The 13,968-nt window shown below is 40.2% G+C and overlaps 1 protein-coding gene across 1 annotated transcript in view; it reads right to left on the bottom strand.

Moving 5' to 3' along the window:
- Window positions 1-13,968, bottom strand: part of ELOVL2 (ELOVL fatty acid elongase 2) — a 57,128-nt gene that overhangs the window by 21,006 nt on the left and 22,154 nt on the right. Inside the window, exons 2-3 of the mRNA XM_083862588.1 lie at window positions 12,015-12,078; window positions 6,674-6,861 (exon numbers count right to left, since the gene is read on the bottom strand). Of these exons, the coding sequence (XP_083718714.1) occupies window positions 6,674-6,861; window positions 12,015-12,078 (252 nt within the window). The remainder of the gene's footprint in view (window positions 1-6,673; window positions 6,862-12,014; window positions 12,079-13,968) is intronic.

The following is a 13,968-nucleotide window of genomic DNA, read 5'->3' as shown; positions in this document are numbered from 1 at the left end:
TCTAAGGCACTCCAGCCACAATTAAAACAACTTGATATGACCACTATTCTCAGGCAATTGAAGTCTCACTAGACTAAGTAAAGGAGACTAATCTACCTATATAGCACAAAGAAGGGCTTAACTGGCAGTGCTGTGAATCACTTATTTCCCTTGGCCACCAAAGACTTTAAGTCCTTGTGAATGGCAGCTCCTCCCTGGATCTACAGACTTGGATAAAAGCAGTTACCTGATGGCCACATCCCAAGGAAAGGGAGTCACTCAGGACAGTGTCTCAGGAAGGAGACAGAAATTACATTTTCTTTCTTATCTTAAATGAATTTTAAAATGGAATGCCTGAGAGGATTATCAGTGTCTAAAACCAGAGACCAGATTAATAACCACACATTTTTCCTCTATTTGATTTTAAAAGGAAGAAATCAGCTCTATGCCTGTAATATGACCCACTTCCACAAGCGTGCAACATCTGTCTTGCCATACCCAAGAGGCTGGTGTGAAGCATGCCACAAGGCTACTGAGGCCATCACACTTTAACAGGATAACGCAATGAAAAGATGAAGGTATCACTAATCATCTTCCACTTGTTATTAAATCAGTCTTAAAAATACCTAGAAAGTTTTAAGGCAGGGTTTTGGTTGTTTTTTGTGGTTTTTTTTTTGTTTTTTTTTTTCCTAAAACATTAAATTGTCAAATCATCTGTGAATAGTATTTATTGAAGAATATCTCTCTATAGAGGTTGCCTATTTTTAGACAAGACTCTAAGAACTGTGGTATGATCCCAGATTTTAGATGGATAGCTGAGATGCAAAACAGTCTGTGTTTGCAGATTGACACCTTTGTGCTTCAAAGTTCTTGTATAAGTGTAGTCTGGCATGACTATAAACCCTCTAGGAAAGCAGTTGGGCTTCATGGTTCAGCCCAGGACTGGGATCCAAAATGTCCCAGCCCTGCCATTTGGTTAGTGCCATGGTTTCCCCAAACATAAAAACTTAGAGATGGTGTTTGCCAAATAAATCCAGATGCTGAATAGGAAACACGCCACAAGATTTATCACAGGGGAAATATTTTGTTGTTCTTTTTTATGATGCATTCAAGGTATTTTTCATGGGGACAGAACTGTGAAAAATGTGCTTTGGGCTACAAAAAGATTGTCTAATTCTTTAATACACCAATTGGATTTTGCTATCCTGACCTGCAGCTAATACAGCTGGACCCTAAGTTGGATGTCTCCTCCAAATGGAGCACTGTAGCTAAAAGGATACTGGTTATTCCAGCGTGGTGAAATATGTGGTCCTATGCTTTCTTCCTCTTTTTAGGTCAGAAAGTTCAAAACATGGTGAGAAAAAATAAGAGCCCCTTTCCAACTAACGTTTAGATACATGTTTAAGGGGTTTTTTTAATCAACAAAAACTCTTTCAAATGTAAAGCCATGTTGTTGAGAAAATACTAGCCAGTTCCATTTAATACTCCTAAAGTAAATGGGAGCCTGATAGAAGGATTAGCGAACTAACGCCTTCAAAATTACTTGAAATCAGTTTTGAGTGGTAATTACTTTGAGTATTGCTGTTGTCTGTGGGATAGACCCAAAGAAATTCTGTCTAGGCATATTTTCTGTGAGTCTTTGATTATGTCTGTTCTGAATAGCTCCTCTATCATATTTTGTGGTACCAGTGGTGGTATTAGAATCTGTATACATGTGGAAAATCTCATCATATGAAGTTTTATTCTTGATTTCCAACAAGGTTCTACTGAATTCTATTTGAATGTGCACGAGAGATCCAGAGCACTGCCTTTTTCAATGACCAGGTTAAATTACTGAAGGGCAGAGCTCAGAAAGGTCAGTAGGAAAGACAAGGAGAACACAGAGGATGAAAACTGAGATGTGAGAACAACATGCCCAGCTGGAATAACTGCAGGCAAGGACAGCAAAGTCAGCTGCTCAGCTGCCCAAATAAATTATTTGATTAAGATAGAGGAACACCTGGTAATTTAACTCCATTCACACAAAGTTCTTACTTGATCAAAAGAGCTGTTGGCCCTTTTTCACCTTTCCCCATTGTCTGCACTGTTAAAGGTTTACTTAGAACTTGTGCAACACAAGGTCCATCTTTTTAATACTTGCACATAGAAACCAAATCTTTCTAATGTGAGCCATTATAATGATGGAATAAAATGCAGTTTAAATGCTGCTTCTATTTTTGATTTTTTTCCTTTTGTTTCACCCAGTTATGCCTAATTCAGGCATTATACTTTCTAGTAATATGTGAGATACAATCTCAATTGCCGTGTGTAGGGCTAAAAGTGGTGGCTGATTGTCCTGATCATTCTGGCACTCCTGGGAATCCTCACACCACCTTGGCATCTGTGAATACACAAGTTACAGCTACAGTTCAGAAATTGGATTTAATGTGGGACGAATTTTCAGCTCCTAGAAGCAGCTAAAGTGCATTTTATTTACTGCTTTTTATTTTATTTAATCCTGCAAGGTAGAAGACGTTTTTATTCTGGCTCCTCCAGAAAGGTTAATGCACTGGGCTAGCAATACTTGTGAGTTCTGCTCTTTTCCCTTTGCTCTGAAACAAGGGGTCCTCACATGCAAGTCCTGCTTCCCCACATGGATGTGGTTGCTTGTTTACAAATCCCATGGATTTGTAACAAGTCTTAGAAGCTACCTGGGGATACAGGCAGCTTGAGACATCACGCCACCCCTCTGCTAATGACACATATCTCTAGATCTCCTTTTTAATCTGACCCAAATGGTGCTAGTGTCCTGGTTTTTTCAGTGCCTGATCAACAGAAGGACTTGGGTGAGACCTTGATGACCAGCTGAGATTTGATTTAAATAGGGCAGAGGTGATACTTACTGCTGGGGAAAGCAGCCTAAGACAGTGGCAGGGATTATGTCTATTCCTATTTGTGAGAGAGAGTATCCTCACCTGAGTAATTTCAGAATTCAGGGATCAGCACCAGTCTCCTGTGTTTCCAGTTTTAATTTACCACTGAACTTGTGACAGTTTGGCCTCTGGTGCCTCAGGTTGCAACCCTGAAGTGTGGTTTGTAAGCACATGAAACAATTTTAAAATATGCACAGATGTGATGTTTTTTCACAGTAAGCTGGTTTACTGCTCATAGTCGGTAATTTTAGCATTTTAAGCAAAAAAATGTGCAGAGAAAAGGCATATTTTTGGGAAGGGAAATCATTAAAAGTTTCAATTTTTCTTAAAGTTAAAAGGTGCTGGCTGTTTTTTCCTTATACAGAATTTGACAATGTTCTAGAAATTGTTGGATCAATAGAGGTGATCTTGGTCTATGAGCACTTACTGTTACAGAAAAGCACACAACAATAACAAACTTCTGATGTGGCTTGCTTTGGTAGCAGCAAGGGTGGAAGGAATTGTCTTTTGCCTCCTCAGCAGCCCACCGGCAGCCTGCCTAGTTCAAGCACAAGACCTCTGTCTAAGCTTCAGGTACTTGAAAAACACCTGCTCCAAACCCAAGTGCCAACTTCATTATGTTCAGCTGGGGAAGGTAAACACCTTTGACAACTTCAGGAAAATCTATTTGCCTAACTCAGAAGTCAAAAGGTCAAAAGAGCTGCCCTTCTGGGAGGCCTTCAGAGGCACCTAACTCTTTGTTGACTCAAAAATTTTGAGACATCTCAGTAGGATGAGGGCAGCTGGGCAGAGCTGTTTATCTTTAGACCTTGTCCCTCGGGATCGTAGGGGTATCTGACCTTATGCTAATGGCACATCTTAGGGCTGTCCTGGAGCTGTTCCTCCAAGTACTTTGCGGATTGGTTGACCTCAAAGCTCAGAGATAAAATCAGCTCCCAGATAGTTCATGCCCACGGTGCAGTACATGGAGCTCTGGCTCAAAAGAGGAATCTGCCCTTGGAGACTTAAAAACAGCCCTTTCGTTATGACTCTTTGCTGTCTGTAACCTTTGTCTTCTTGCCTTGAGGTTGAACAAATCAACTGTCATGAGGTGCCAACTGTAACTAATCAGGAGATGAAGAATTGAAGCACAGGTACCCCCATCAGTAGGTTTACTGTGTTTCTCATTGAATTCATCATGTGGGACAGGCTGTATTTGGAGATACACCCTTTCCTGTGAATGAGATTTTTTTTTTTTTTCTTTTGAACATCTAAGAAGCAACCCCTACATTCTGGAGCTATGGCAAGAAATGCTGTGTGGCACCTTACAAACAAAATGAAGAAAAATGGTTGGCTGTGGGGGTTTATTTTGGTGGGATGGGGGTGGGTGAGAGGAATGTGGTTTATCTCTGTTGTAGAGCTGCTTATTTCGTGATTTATCCTTGATACAGAGACCAGAAGGGTTTAGATGTAGTGAGAGGATGGAGGAATAAAACAACTGTTGTAGATGTGTCCAACAAGGAATTGATCCCAAATCACAGCCACTGGAAGGATCAATTGTGTTTACATAAGGAACCACTGTGCAGAATGTGCTAAATATAGGTAACTCTTGCCTTAAAGAGCTTACTGTCCACAAAATACAGAGAGAATAAGGGATATAGAGAGAAGCTTTGGAAATTACAGATTTTGAAGTATTGAATCACCATGACTTTATTTGGTAATGAAGATGATTTCTGCTCCCCCATTTGCCTGTTTTTCTTCAGCAGAGATGTGAAGGCTACCTCAGGCAAGACTGCAAGTGTTAACTTCCATTCTGCTCCTTCACAGGAGAGAAGCTGTGATAGGAACCAGGGAAGTAGACTAAGAGAAAATACAGAGCCAGCATCATGGAGGTGTGTTTTGTACAGTGTAAAACCAGCCTGGCTGACAGTCCAGAGCTAAGAGTGAAATCTGCAGTAGAACAGCTGGCAGTGCAGATCAGCCATCATGTTCCCTGGGTTCCCAAATTTGCAGAATGTGGAGCTGTGAGCTGGTACTGCCAGCCATGGCCAGCTGCAATCTGGGAGGTGTAAATCAGCAGCCTCCAGCCTCAGAATCAAGGTCTCAAGGGACTAATCTGAGGACTAACACAACTTAGCGACTGTCTGCAGCAAAGTTAGCCTCAGGAAGGATGGAGCAGGAAGGCAGCTGAACAGGAGGTGGCTAAATACAGTTCCTACCAGGATATGGCTAAAACCAAATTTGTTTCAGTCATGCAAATGAGACCTGCTAAAATTTTCTTTGTTCTTCCCTTTATTTACTTGTGGCAGGCAAAATCAGACTGTAAGGGAAAGGGGGCAGCAGTATTGTTTTCTATTCAGTTTATGCTTTTTGCTAAGTCCTGCTACTGCAGCCAGTTATCTGCATACCTTCAAGCAAAATGGGGATTTAAACATCAAAGTACTAATTTAAATTCTGGAGGACAATCATTGTGGAGTCATCAAACCTTCCAGCAATTGTGCTGGTTTCTCCTTTGCTCTAAACCTTATCCTGCACTTCCAGACACCCACAGCAGCCTCTGAAAGCAGCTGGAGCATTGACCAGGATAATACTCTGTGTAAAACAGTTCTTTGCACAGAGGCACAAACCTAGACTGCTCCTCAGCCATTTGACCAGGCCAGTCACTTGGTGTTTAGCTCTAATCAATTTAAAACTTGAAATCTTTGTGTGTCCTGATTGGCTTCTGAAAAATTTCTTCTCCAACAAACAGAATAAGGTAGAAACTGTGGCCAAGAGCCCCCGGAGTGATAAATGCTGTGAGACTGTGCAGGCAACACAGCAGTGTCAGGCCACACCATGAAATCAAGCACATTCTTCATCCAGGGCTCTCATGAACAGAGTCACTTCTTTAGCCAAAAAAAAAAAAAAAAAAAAAAAAAAAAAAAAAAAAAAAAAAAAAAATTGTGGGTTTTGTCTTCTAGTGTTTGTTTATAAGGGCTTCAAATAATGTATGTTAACACCTTAATATTAAAAGCACCGCAGTTATCAAAAGGCTGAGAATGGGCAGCTCCCAAATAATATCCAAATAGTGACTTTTGGCTTCTGTTTCCCCCTGCAGATGCAAAACCACACACATCTGCTGAGGGGCACTGTTTGAATCCTCTACTGTTGCAAAATCATCAGATGCATTCAAACCGCTCTTCTGGTTCTAAATGGATCCTGAATTATATGAGCGTGTTCCTTCCTGATAAGTACTTGGGAAATAATCTGTGTGACCATATTCAGCCTCCAAGTCCCACAGCCCTTGCTTTTGGATGAAGTGGTAAGTTTTTAACATCTGTCTTTTACTGTCTGACTGTATGAGGAAAGCTTCTTAGTCACAAGAGCAGAAAAAACCCACTGACTTGCCAATAGCATAAATAAATCTGTACTTGCTCTCATCTATAAATCTATTTATGTTTAAGCATGGGCCTGGAAAAATCATTCCACAGATGGTCATTTGAATAAAAGCCAATCTGTGGCATTTTCATGGGTGCTGAAGGACAAGGTATAGGCATGTTTGAGCTGAGTGACTGTTGCAGATGCAAATTTATGCTTGTGGACACAGTCCTGGCAGCAAAGAGCTGTCCCCAGCTGTGGACTGTAGCTCAGGAAGGATGATCAAAACAAGCCAAGATCTAAGATGAGAAGGGACTGATTAACATTAAATGTATTTTGTTGTTGATTTAAGCTTTCCTAGCAAAACCACCTGTGACTAAGATATTTCTGCTAAAAACTGTATCTTGGTCGCCTTCCTCAGCCATGCTGCCTGGAAGAGCACTTACCTCTATGAGCATGTAGAAGGAGAGCAGTGTGATGCCCAGGTTGTACACAATGAGGTGAGGCCTGAGAGAGAAAGGAGGCCTGTTCTTCATGAACTTGTTGCCCAGCCATATGCAGAGTAGGTATGCTCCAGTAAGGAAAAACGTGGGAAGGTAAGAGTCCAAAAGGAACCATCCTCTAACCCTGGCATCTAGAAAAAGGAACACACAGAGTAGGCAATTAAGAAAGCTATGGTAAAGTATTGCTAAAATAAGGCAGAAATTATTTCTTTTTTCATGAAAAGAATCTGGTAAAAGTGTGAGATGGAATCAGTAATTCTTTCCTCACAAGGGCTATCCAAAACTGCATGCTAAGTCTCAGAGAACGTGGGCTGAAAACTGCATGGAATTCCTTAATAATTTAAGGTCATCTAAATCACCCTATTTTAATGGTAGAGTAAATGAAAGGGAAAAGCCTGTTCTTATATGCTCTTAAAAATGATTTTATGTTTTAACTTAATATTTATTTAAATCCTATCCTAATCTGCCCAACAATTCGCAGATAATACTAAATACAAAGTATGCATGTAATGTTTCCAGCTCACATGTTATTTTAATTTGCACTTGCCATACATGTAGGAAGGTATATAAACTGACAAGAAAATGTTCATACAAGGGGAAGACTTTTCCAAAATAATAAATATGAAAATCAAGTGGCAAACATCTACTTCGATGTTTATAAAAGATTTCTGGCTGGCTGAGGGCTTGCTTTCTCACAGTTTCTGTCCCACTTGCCTGGTCCTGAAATGAAATATTAAGGTCAAATCCTGCTTGCCTTATTCACACAAGTAATCAGATAGTTCAGTGTATATGAGCAAAGCCTAATCCCAGATGCCAAGCTGGAGGCACACTTTGTTGTCATGAGCAACTGGATGTCATGAGTGAAAGGGGTGTGCTCTCTTTTTTATTTTTCCAAGATGGGGCAAAATCTATTTTCCATAGCAACATTCTTCAGCCATGTATCTATGGAAAGAACAAGGGGGCATCACAGCTAGTTTTTAGAATGACTTATGGAGTAAGTGAAGAAAGAAATCAGTGAGGAGTCATTGTGCAGGTCTCATAGAAAGAGAGAGAGAAAAAAGATCTTTTTGCTCTTACAAAAAGATGTTTTTGCTCTTGGAAAATGCTTTAAATTACTTAGATTATTTTTTTACAAAGGTCGAGATTGTGTTAAAAATTGTAAAAGAAAAGCTATTCACAGTGCATTAAAAAAAAATTCTGTTTTTCTGCCTGTGCTGCAGTTGGAAAAGACTGGGCAATGGATGATGCACCAAGTAAATGTGCCCAAACGTTTAGTAATTTATTGTAATTTTGCTGTACAGTATTCTTTCCAACAATTCCTGCCTCAGAAACACATGCATACAGGTATATGTAAAGTGAAATTTTACATATGTTAGAGTAACCTGCATATAAGCCAGGCTTTGAGCACCAGCTTTCTTTCTCATTACATTTTTCCTCTGCTTCCCCCATCGTTTCCATTGTGGTGGCTGTAACATTCATCTGTTGAATTGGATTCCATGAGGGTTGTTTGCCCTTTCACAGGAAAGACTTTCAACCTGGCTGCCACTACCATGGAAGTCCAATGCTCTCTTGCTTCTGACTCTCTCCCCTTTGGATTCCCAAAAACCTCTAGGAGCAGAGAGGTGTAGGATTAAAGCAGTCACAACAGCAGAATTCTCCTTTTTATGGTAGCCTTGCTGTGTTGAGTGTTACCAAGCTAGAATGCCTGTTGTCTGTCCTCAGATCTCAATGTTTATTAGAATCACCTCAGTGTGAGAAGGAAACACTCCCAACAATCTCTTAAAGCTCAGAAGCCATGTGTGAAGCACTGGAATGAATATTTTAGAAGTGATTCTGCTCCCTTATGGGCTGTCAACATGACACAGGAATCATAGGACAGGAAAAGGTTGTGTGTTTAAGTGTTGATGTCTTAGGAGTGTGTGTTTTAGGAGCATAAGGATTTAATTTATCTATTTGGTATCCTAAATGAAAATGTAGAAAGCAGCCATGTCAGCAAGACTGGTATCTAAGGAAAGGTCTCCGGTCTGAGGATTGCAACATTTGGTGCATAAAGGTTACATGCACAAAGGCAAATTGGCATGAGTAGATAACAAAACTGCATGTTTGCTCAAAGAGGAAAAGTACTCAGAAGAGTTCAGAATACAAATTAAACTACATAGAATAAATTCTACCCCAGTATGCACTCAGAAAGTTTTCATTCTGCTGTGAGTGGCCACAAGCATGTGGGCTGATCCACACAAAAGCAGAACTCGTGTGCTTGTTCAGGTCAGCATGTCAAGTATTTTTAAGTTCTATAGTATTCCAGTTTCCAGAGAAATTGTTAAAACATGTACCCTTCCTGAATATTTCCCACCACGACCTCAATACCTTGAAGAGTAGGACAGTTTCTGGCAGAAAGTGGTTTATAAAGGGCAGCCAAGGAACGTGACTGCTTTGTTTCCACTTCCACTTATCCTTGAATGACAAGCAGAGGGAGGTTTTTATGTGTCAAGAGGGGGGAGGAAAGGGAATGTACTTCAAAAGAAGTTATCAGAAGAATGAGAGATGAAAAGCATTTCTGTTGACCGACAGTTAAATCTCCGTGTTCAAGTACTATAAAGTTACACTGTCAGTAGGAGAAAGGATTATTTTTACAGTATTGAACTTGCACAGCATCTGAAATTGAGACCAGAGCAATGAATAAAGTCACAGTGGGAAAGCACTGGACTAGAGCAGGGGAAGGAGCAGGCGCCCACAAGCTGCGATCGCTCCATGAATAAACTCATTCACGGTCACCGGCCATGGTGTGCCAAACCCTTGGGGTGAAATCCTGGCTCCTGTTAAGTGAGTGGCAGGCCTCCCAGGCACTTTAAACGTATCAGGCTTTTATCAATGAGGTTTAGAAACATTTTGATTCAAGTTTCTGTATGGCTTTGGCCAGTCAGTATCTGACTAGGTTCAGTCGTTTTTAAGGTGCAGAGGGTGGATGTGTTAGCCACAGAGTCTTGCTACTGATCATTGTCTATTAAGGAAAAGTGCTTTTTTACTTTATCATAACTTCAACAAAATACATCTCTTCTTGACCACCTCTGGTTTTTGCACAGGTAAAACAAACAACCAGTTAAGTAGATTTAGCTCCTGCAATTCAGTATTACATAATTTGGCATAACACCAAACAATACTCTGCAGATGAAGGGTTACCCTGGAAAAATTATCTCTTACAGAAGAAAATTGCTATTTCACTCATTCTCAATATGCCTTGAGCATAAGAACAATATGGACCAACACCAAATTGTAAGACCACCCCTCATCAGGAGATGAAACCAATGGGCAGGTATATGGCTGCTGTTCCCTGATCCAAAGGACTTGTTCTGCTAGTTCAAAAGCAAACACAGAGGTGAAGTTGTCTACAAAGCCCAGCTGAGACCAGTGAATGAAGGTACAAAATATGCCAATATTTGTAAAATAAATTCAGATCTCAGACAGTCTGCCCCTCATTCCAGTTGGGCAGTACTGCTACCAGTGTTAACCTGGTGCTCCCAGTGTGACAGAGATTGCCTCTGGGAATTAGAGCACGGCTTTCTGTCTCTTCTAGTGCCATCATCACAACTGGTAATGATGACAAAGACCTGCATAGTGATACAAGTATTTCAGGAGTTACTACTTAAAATTTCAACAATAAATAGGGGGTTGGTTTCTAAAATAATAGAGTGCTGTTATCTATCCTTTTAATCCATCTTGCTGCTGAATGAAGTGTGTACTGTGGACAAAAATCAGTAGAGAGAAAGAAGAGGAATGGTTTGTGGTTTAGATGTTTGTGGAAGCTCTCAAATTCATTAGATATTCATCTGTGCAGTCATTCAATTTAAACGTGATTGCAGTTTATTGTGAATTATTTATGTGAATTATTTATGTGGATAAACACACTGGATGGAGATATGCTATTCAGGAAATGCATGATACTGTGTCATTATACCACCAGTTAAATTAAAGATCAGAGTGCAGAGGCATGGACAAACAAAGCTATCTTCAGCCCTGATGTCTGGAGAAGGATGGTGATGTACTTGGCAAGATACAAAAATAATACTTGTTTAATTGAAGGGCTTTCTAAAAGCCCAAAGGGATCTCTGTGCTATTCAGAATTAGATCAACTATAGCTTATTCCTTTATACAATTTTCTGGACCATCAAGTAAAGAGGAATGAAAGAGAACATCATGTCCAACTGGAAAAAAAAACAACCACCAGAACACCAGAAAGTAGTGTAGATCACATTTCTTTGTTAATATTAAAATCTACTATAGTAGAAGCCATTAGTTAAACCTATTCTGCTTTAACAACTTCTGCTGCAGTTCCCAAGCTGTTCAGTGTTTCTTCACTGGAAATCTTTCTTTCAAACTCACATCTACTGTAGACATGATGGAAAAGATTTTGTAGCAAGAACTGTTTCTGTGACATGGAGAACATTACTGCAACAAATTGGGAATCCACAATCGTGCATCCATCCCCATAAGCAACAGTTCTGGATCTAACCATGGGTAAAAGTTTGCAAGGCAATTCCTAAAGTTAAACCCAGTCCTATCAACACCAAGGTGGCTTTGCAGTGGCCTACTCTGAGGACTGTGTCCTGTCTAAGCTCCTGTCTCACTCCTTTCTTGTATTTGCTTGGCTCTATTAGCCCTGACTTTGATGCTTCATCCTTGCTTGCAGTCCTATTTTATGTTTGGGTTTGGTTTGTTTTTTTTTTTACTTACTTGTTTCAATCCTAGCAAAGCATGAGGCACCTTCAACCTACAATTACTTAAGTTACTCTTGTCCAAACTGTTCCAGAAAGCAATAATAGGAAGTCAAAAGATGCATCTGTTCTCCCACTCAATCTTGGTTGGTTTATTGGTTTATTGAAATTTTGGATGTGATCCTGCAGGTTGCTTTTGCTCCAAGCATCCTTCTGAAGACAGAATTTAATAAGTAGCAATTTAGTAAGTAGCTGGACCAAACAAACTGGGTTATGAATGACAATCAGTCCCAAACCAGACCTTCCACTTTCAGAAAGACCCAGGCTTTCAGGCTTTTTATTCCACATTAGGACGCAAAACTGAATTTCTCTGATATTCTCAGAAACAATGGAAACACAAATCATTGCATTGATAGATTTGCTGCAATAATGGTGTCTTCCTGATAATACTGTGATTCTGCCTAGTTTACATTTTTCAATAAGAAGTTATTCAGGAAATTTATTAGAAGTTTTTTAGGTGGTAATCTCTAGTAGTCTTATTTCCTTAAAGGGCTGTAAGTGGAGCAGCTTACCTCGAGGTCCAAACATATAGTCCACAAATGCATTTACTTCTCGGTCAAAAGCTTTCAGGGTCTCCTAAAAAATATGGAAAAGGACATGTGAAAAATACTTTCATTATCTCAGGGTCACAGAGAGAATAAGATTAAAAAAAAAAAACACCAATAAACTTGTAAAGTGTTTGTCATGCACAAGTATTTCCAAAGTATGCAACATCACGTATACTGAACAAACCCCAAACCTCTTTAAAAATTAATTTAGGGCAGATTGTGGTCTAGATGACAATACAGGAAACTGGAAACTGCCCAAACCAGAACTCTTTAGGAAGGCAAATTAAGGTTTATGAAAATCAGCAAGTATCACAGTAAATTCATCTGTGACTGGTGTAGCTTTCACTCTGATAAAGATGCTTCTTTTTTTTTTATTATGCTTCCTCAACTGAATATCTCAATGCTTTACACTTATAGAAGCAAATCTTTAACTGATTTAAGTGAAGGTGAGCTGACTGAGATTTCTCTAAACCAGTCCCCAAGTTCCTATAAAGCAAGCCTACAGAAGAACCTAGAGGTCCAGTAATGAGGTTCAGGCCAAGTAGGGTGGCAGGAAGAGGCAGGTTACATTGTAGAGACATTGGGGTTTGAGGTCTTAGTCAATGAAGCTGCTAAACTGGCAGGTTTAGCAAATTTGTGTCTGTTTTTGACTGAGTTGGGAGCTGAGACATGACCTACACAGTCCTTCCCCCAGCTGGATGTGGTGATCTCTTCCAGACTCCAGCTCTGGGCAGTGGCTTCCTGCATGCCTGTGCCTGAACAATTCCTTGCCACAACCTGAGGTCAGCCAGGTTCTTCCTCTCTCCTTCCCAACACTGTCCTACTGTGCTTGGTGAATTAATTTCAGCACTGAGCAAATGCAGCCAGGCTCAGGAGAGACACACCAGAGTGATGCTGAACCTCTCTGCAGGGCAGGAGCTGCCGTGGGCTGTGGGTGTTTTGGAATGCCAGATATCTGCACACCAGCCTGGACTGCAGCCACCACTGACTTATGTTTCTTATGAAGAACCATATTTGCACACTGGAAGGTCCACCCCTGGCCTCTCCATTCCTTTACTGGGACTGGGTTGTGATCTGGGCTGAGACTCCTGGCACTTCCAAGCCCCTTGCTTGTGTGTCTTCTGCTCCTGATTTTGATCCTGAGATTGTTCAAAGTGGACAGATTCTGTGTGAACATGAGGTAACGAGAGGTTCTTTCAGCACCTTAGGCTATAAACACCTGTTTCTGCAAGATGCTGCTGCATTTATGTTTTCTTGGAGAAAAACCCAACAAAACCTCCCAAAACTAAAAGTATATATTTAAAAAAAAATTGCCCAAAAGAAACTGATGATTCACAATACAAAAAGGTTTCTCATACTGCACAGCACTGAGGAAATTAAACTAGCTTTTAGGAAAGTGTCCTGGCTACAGCCTATAAAGAAAGGCATTTTCTGAATTTCAGACAATTACTTTAGCAGCCTAATGATGGCTTCTCTCACAGGATTTGATTTCCAGGTGTGGGGCCTGTGCAAAAATCTGCTTCCATTTTTATCTCCTTGAGCTATACAGTAGTTCCGTTATTATTTCATTACAATGATATTCCCTTTTGGGAAATGCCACACTGCTGTTTGTCTGTGATGAGCCCACCTGCTGCATTAATTTGAAACAGACCTACTACTGAGCTTAATGGTTTTGTGGTTAGACTTAACAGACTGCTTTGGAAAAAAATATTGTAATGGATTTGAGTGACTTGTAGGAATGAGCATGCAAAGTTATTTGCTTTCATGCTTACATTACATAAAAAAATCTTACATGTCCAGAACAAAGTAAAACACCATGCATATTCCTTTTATATTAAAATACTGTAGACAAACCTATTCTCAGCTGCATTGAAATGGAAATTAGGTACTGAATGCTTCTAAGGGTTAGATGGAGGAA

This window comes from Zosterops lateralis (genome assembly GCF_965231275.1).
Source record: "Zosterops lateralis genome assembly, chromosome: 1".
In the NCBI taxonomy this organism is placed as follows: domain Eukaryota; kingdom Metazoa; phylum Chordata; class Aves; order Passeriformes; family Zosteropidae; genus Zosterops; species Zosterops lateralis.
The sequence above is the reverse complement of the archived record's forward strand: the minus strand, read 5'-3'. Positions and strand labels throughout refer to the sequence as shown.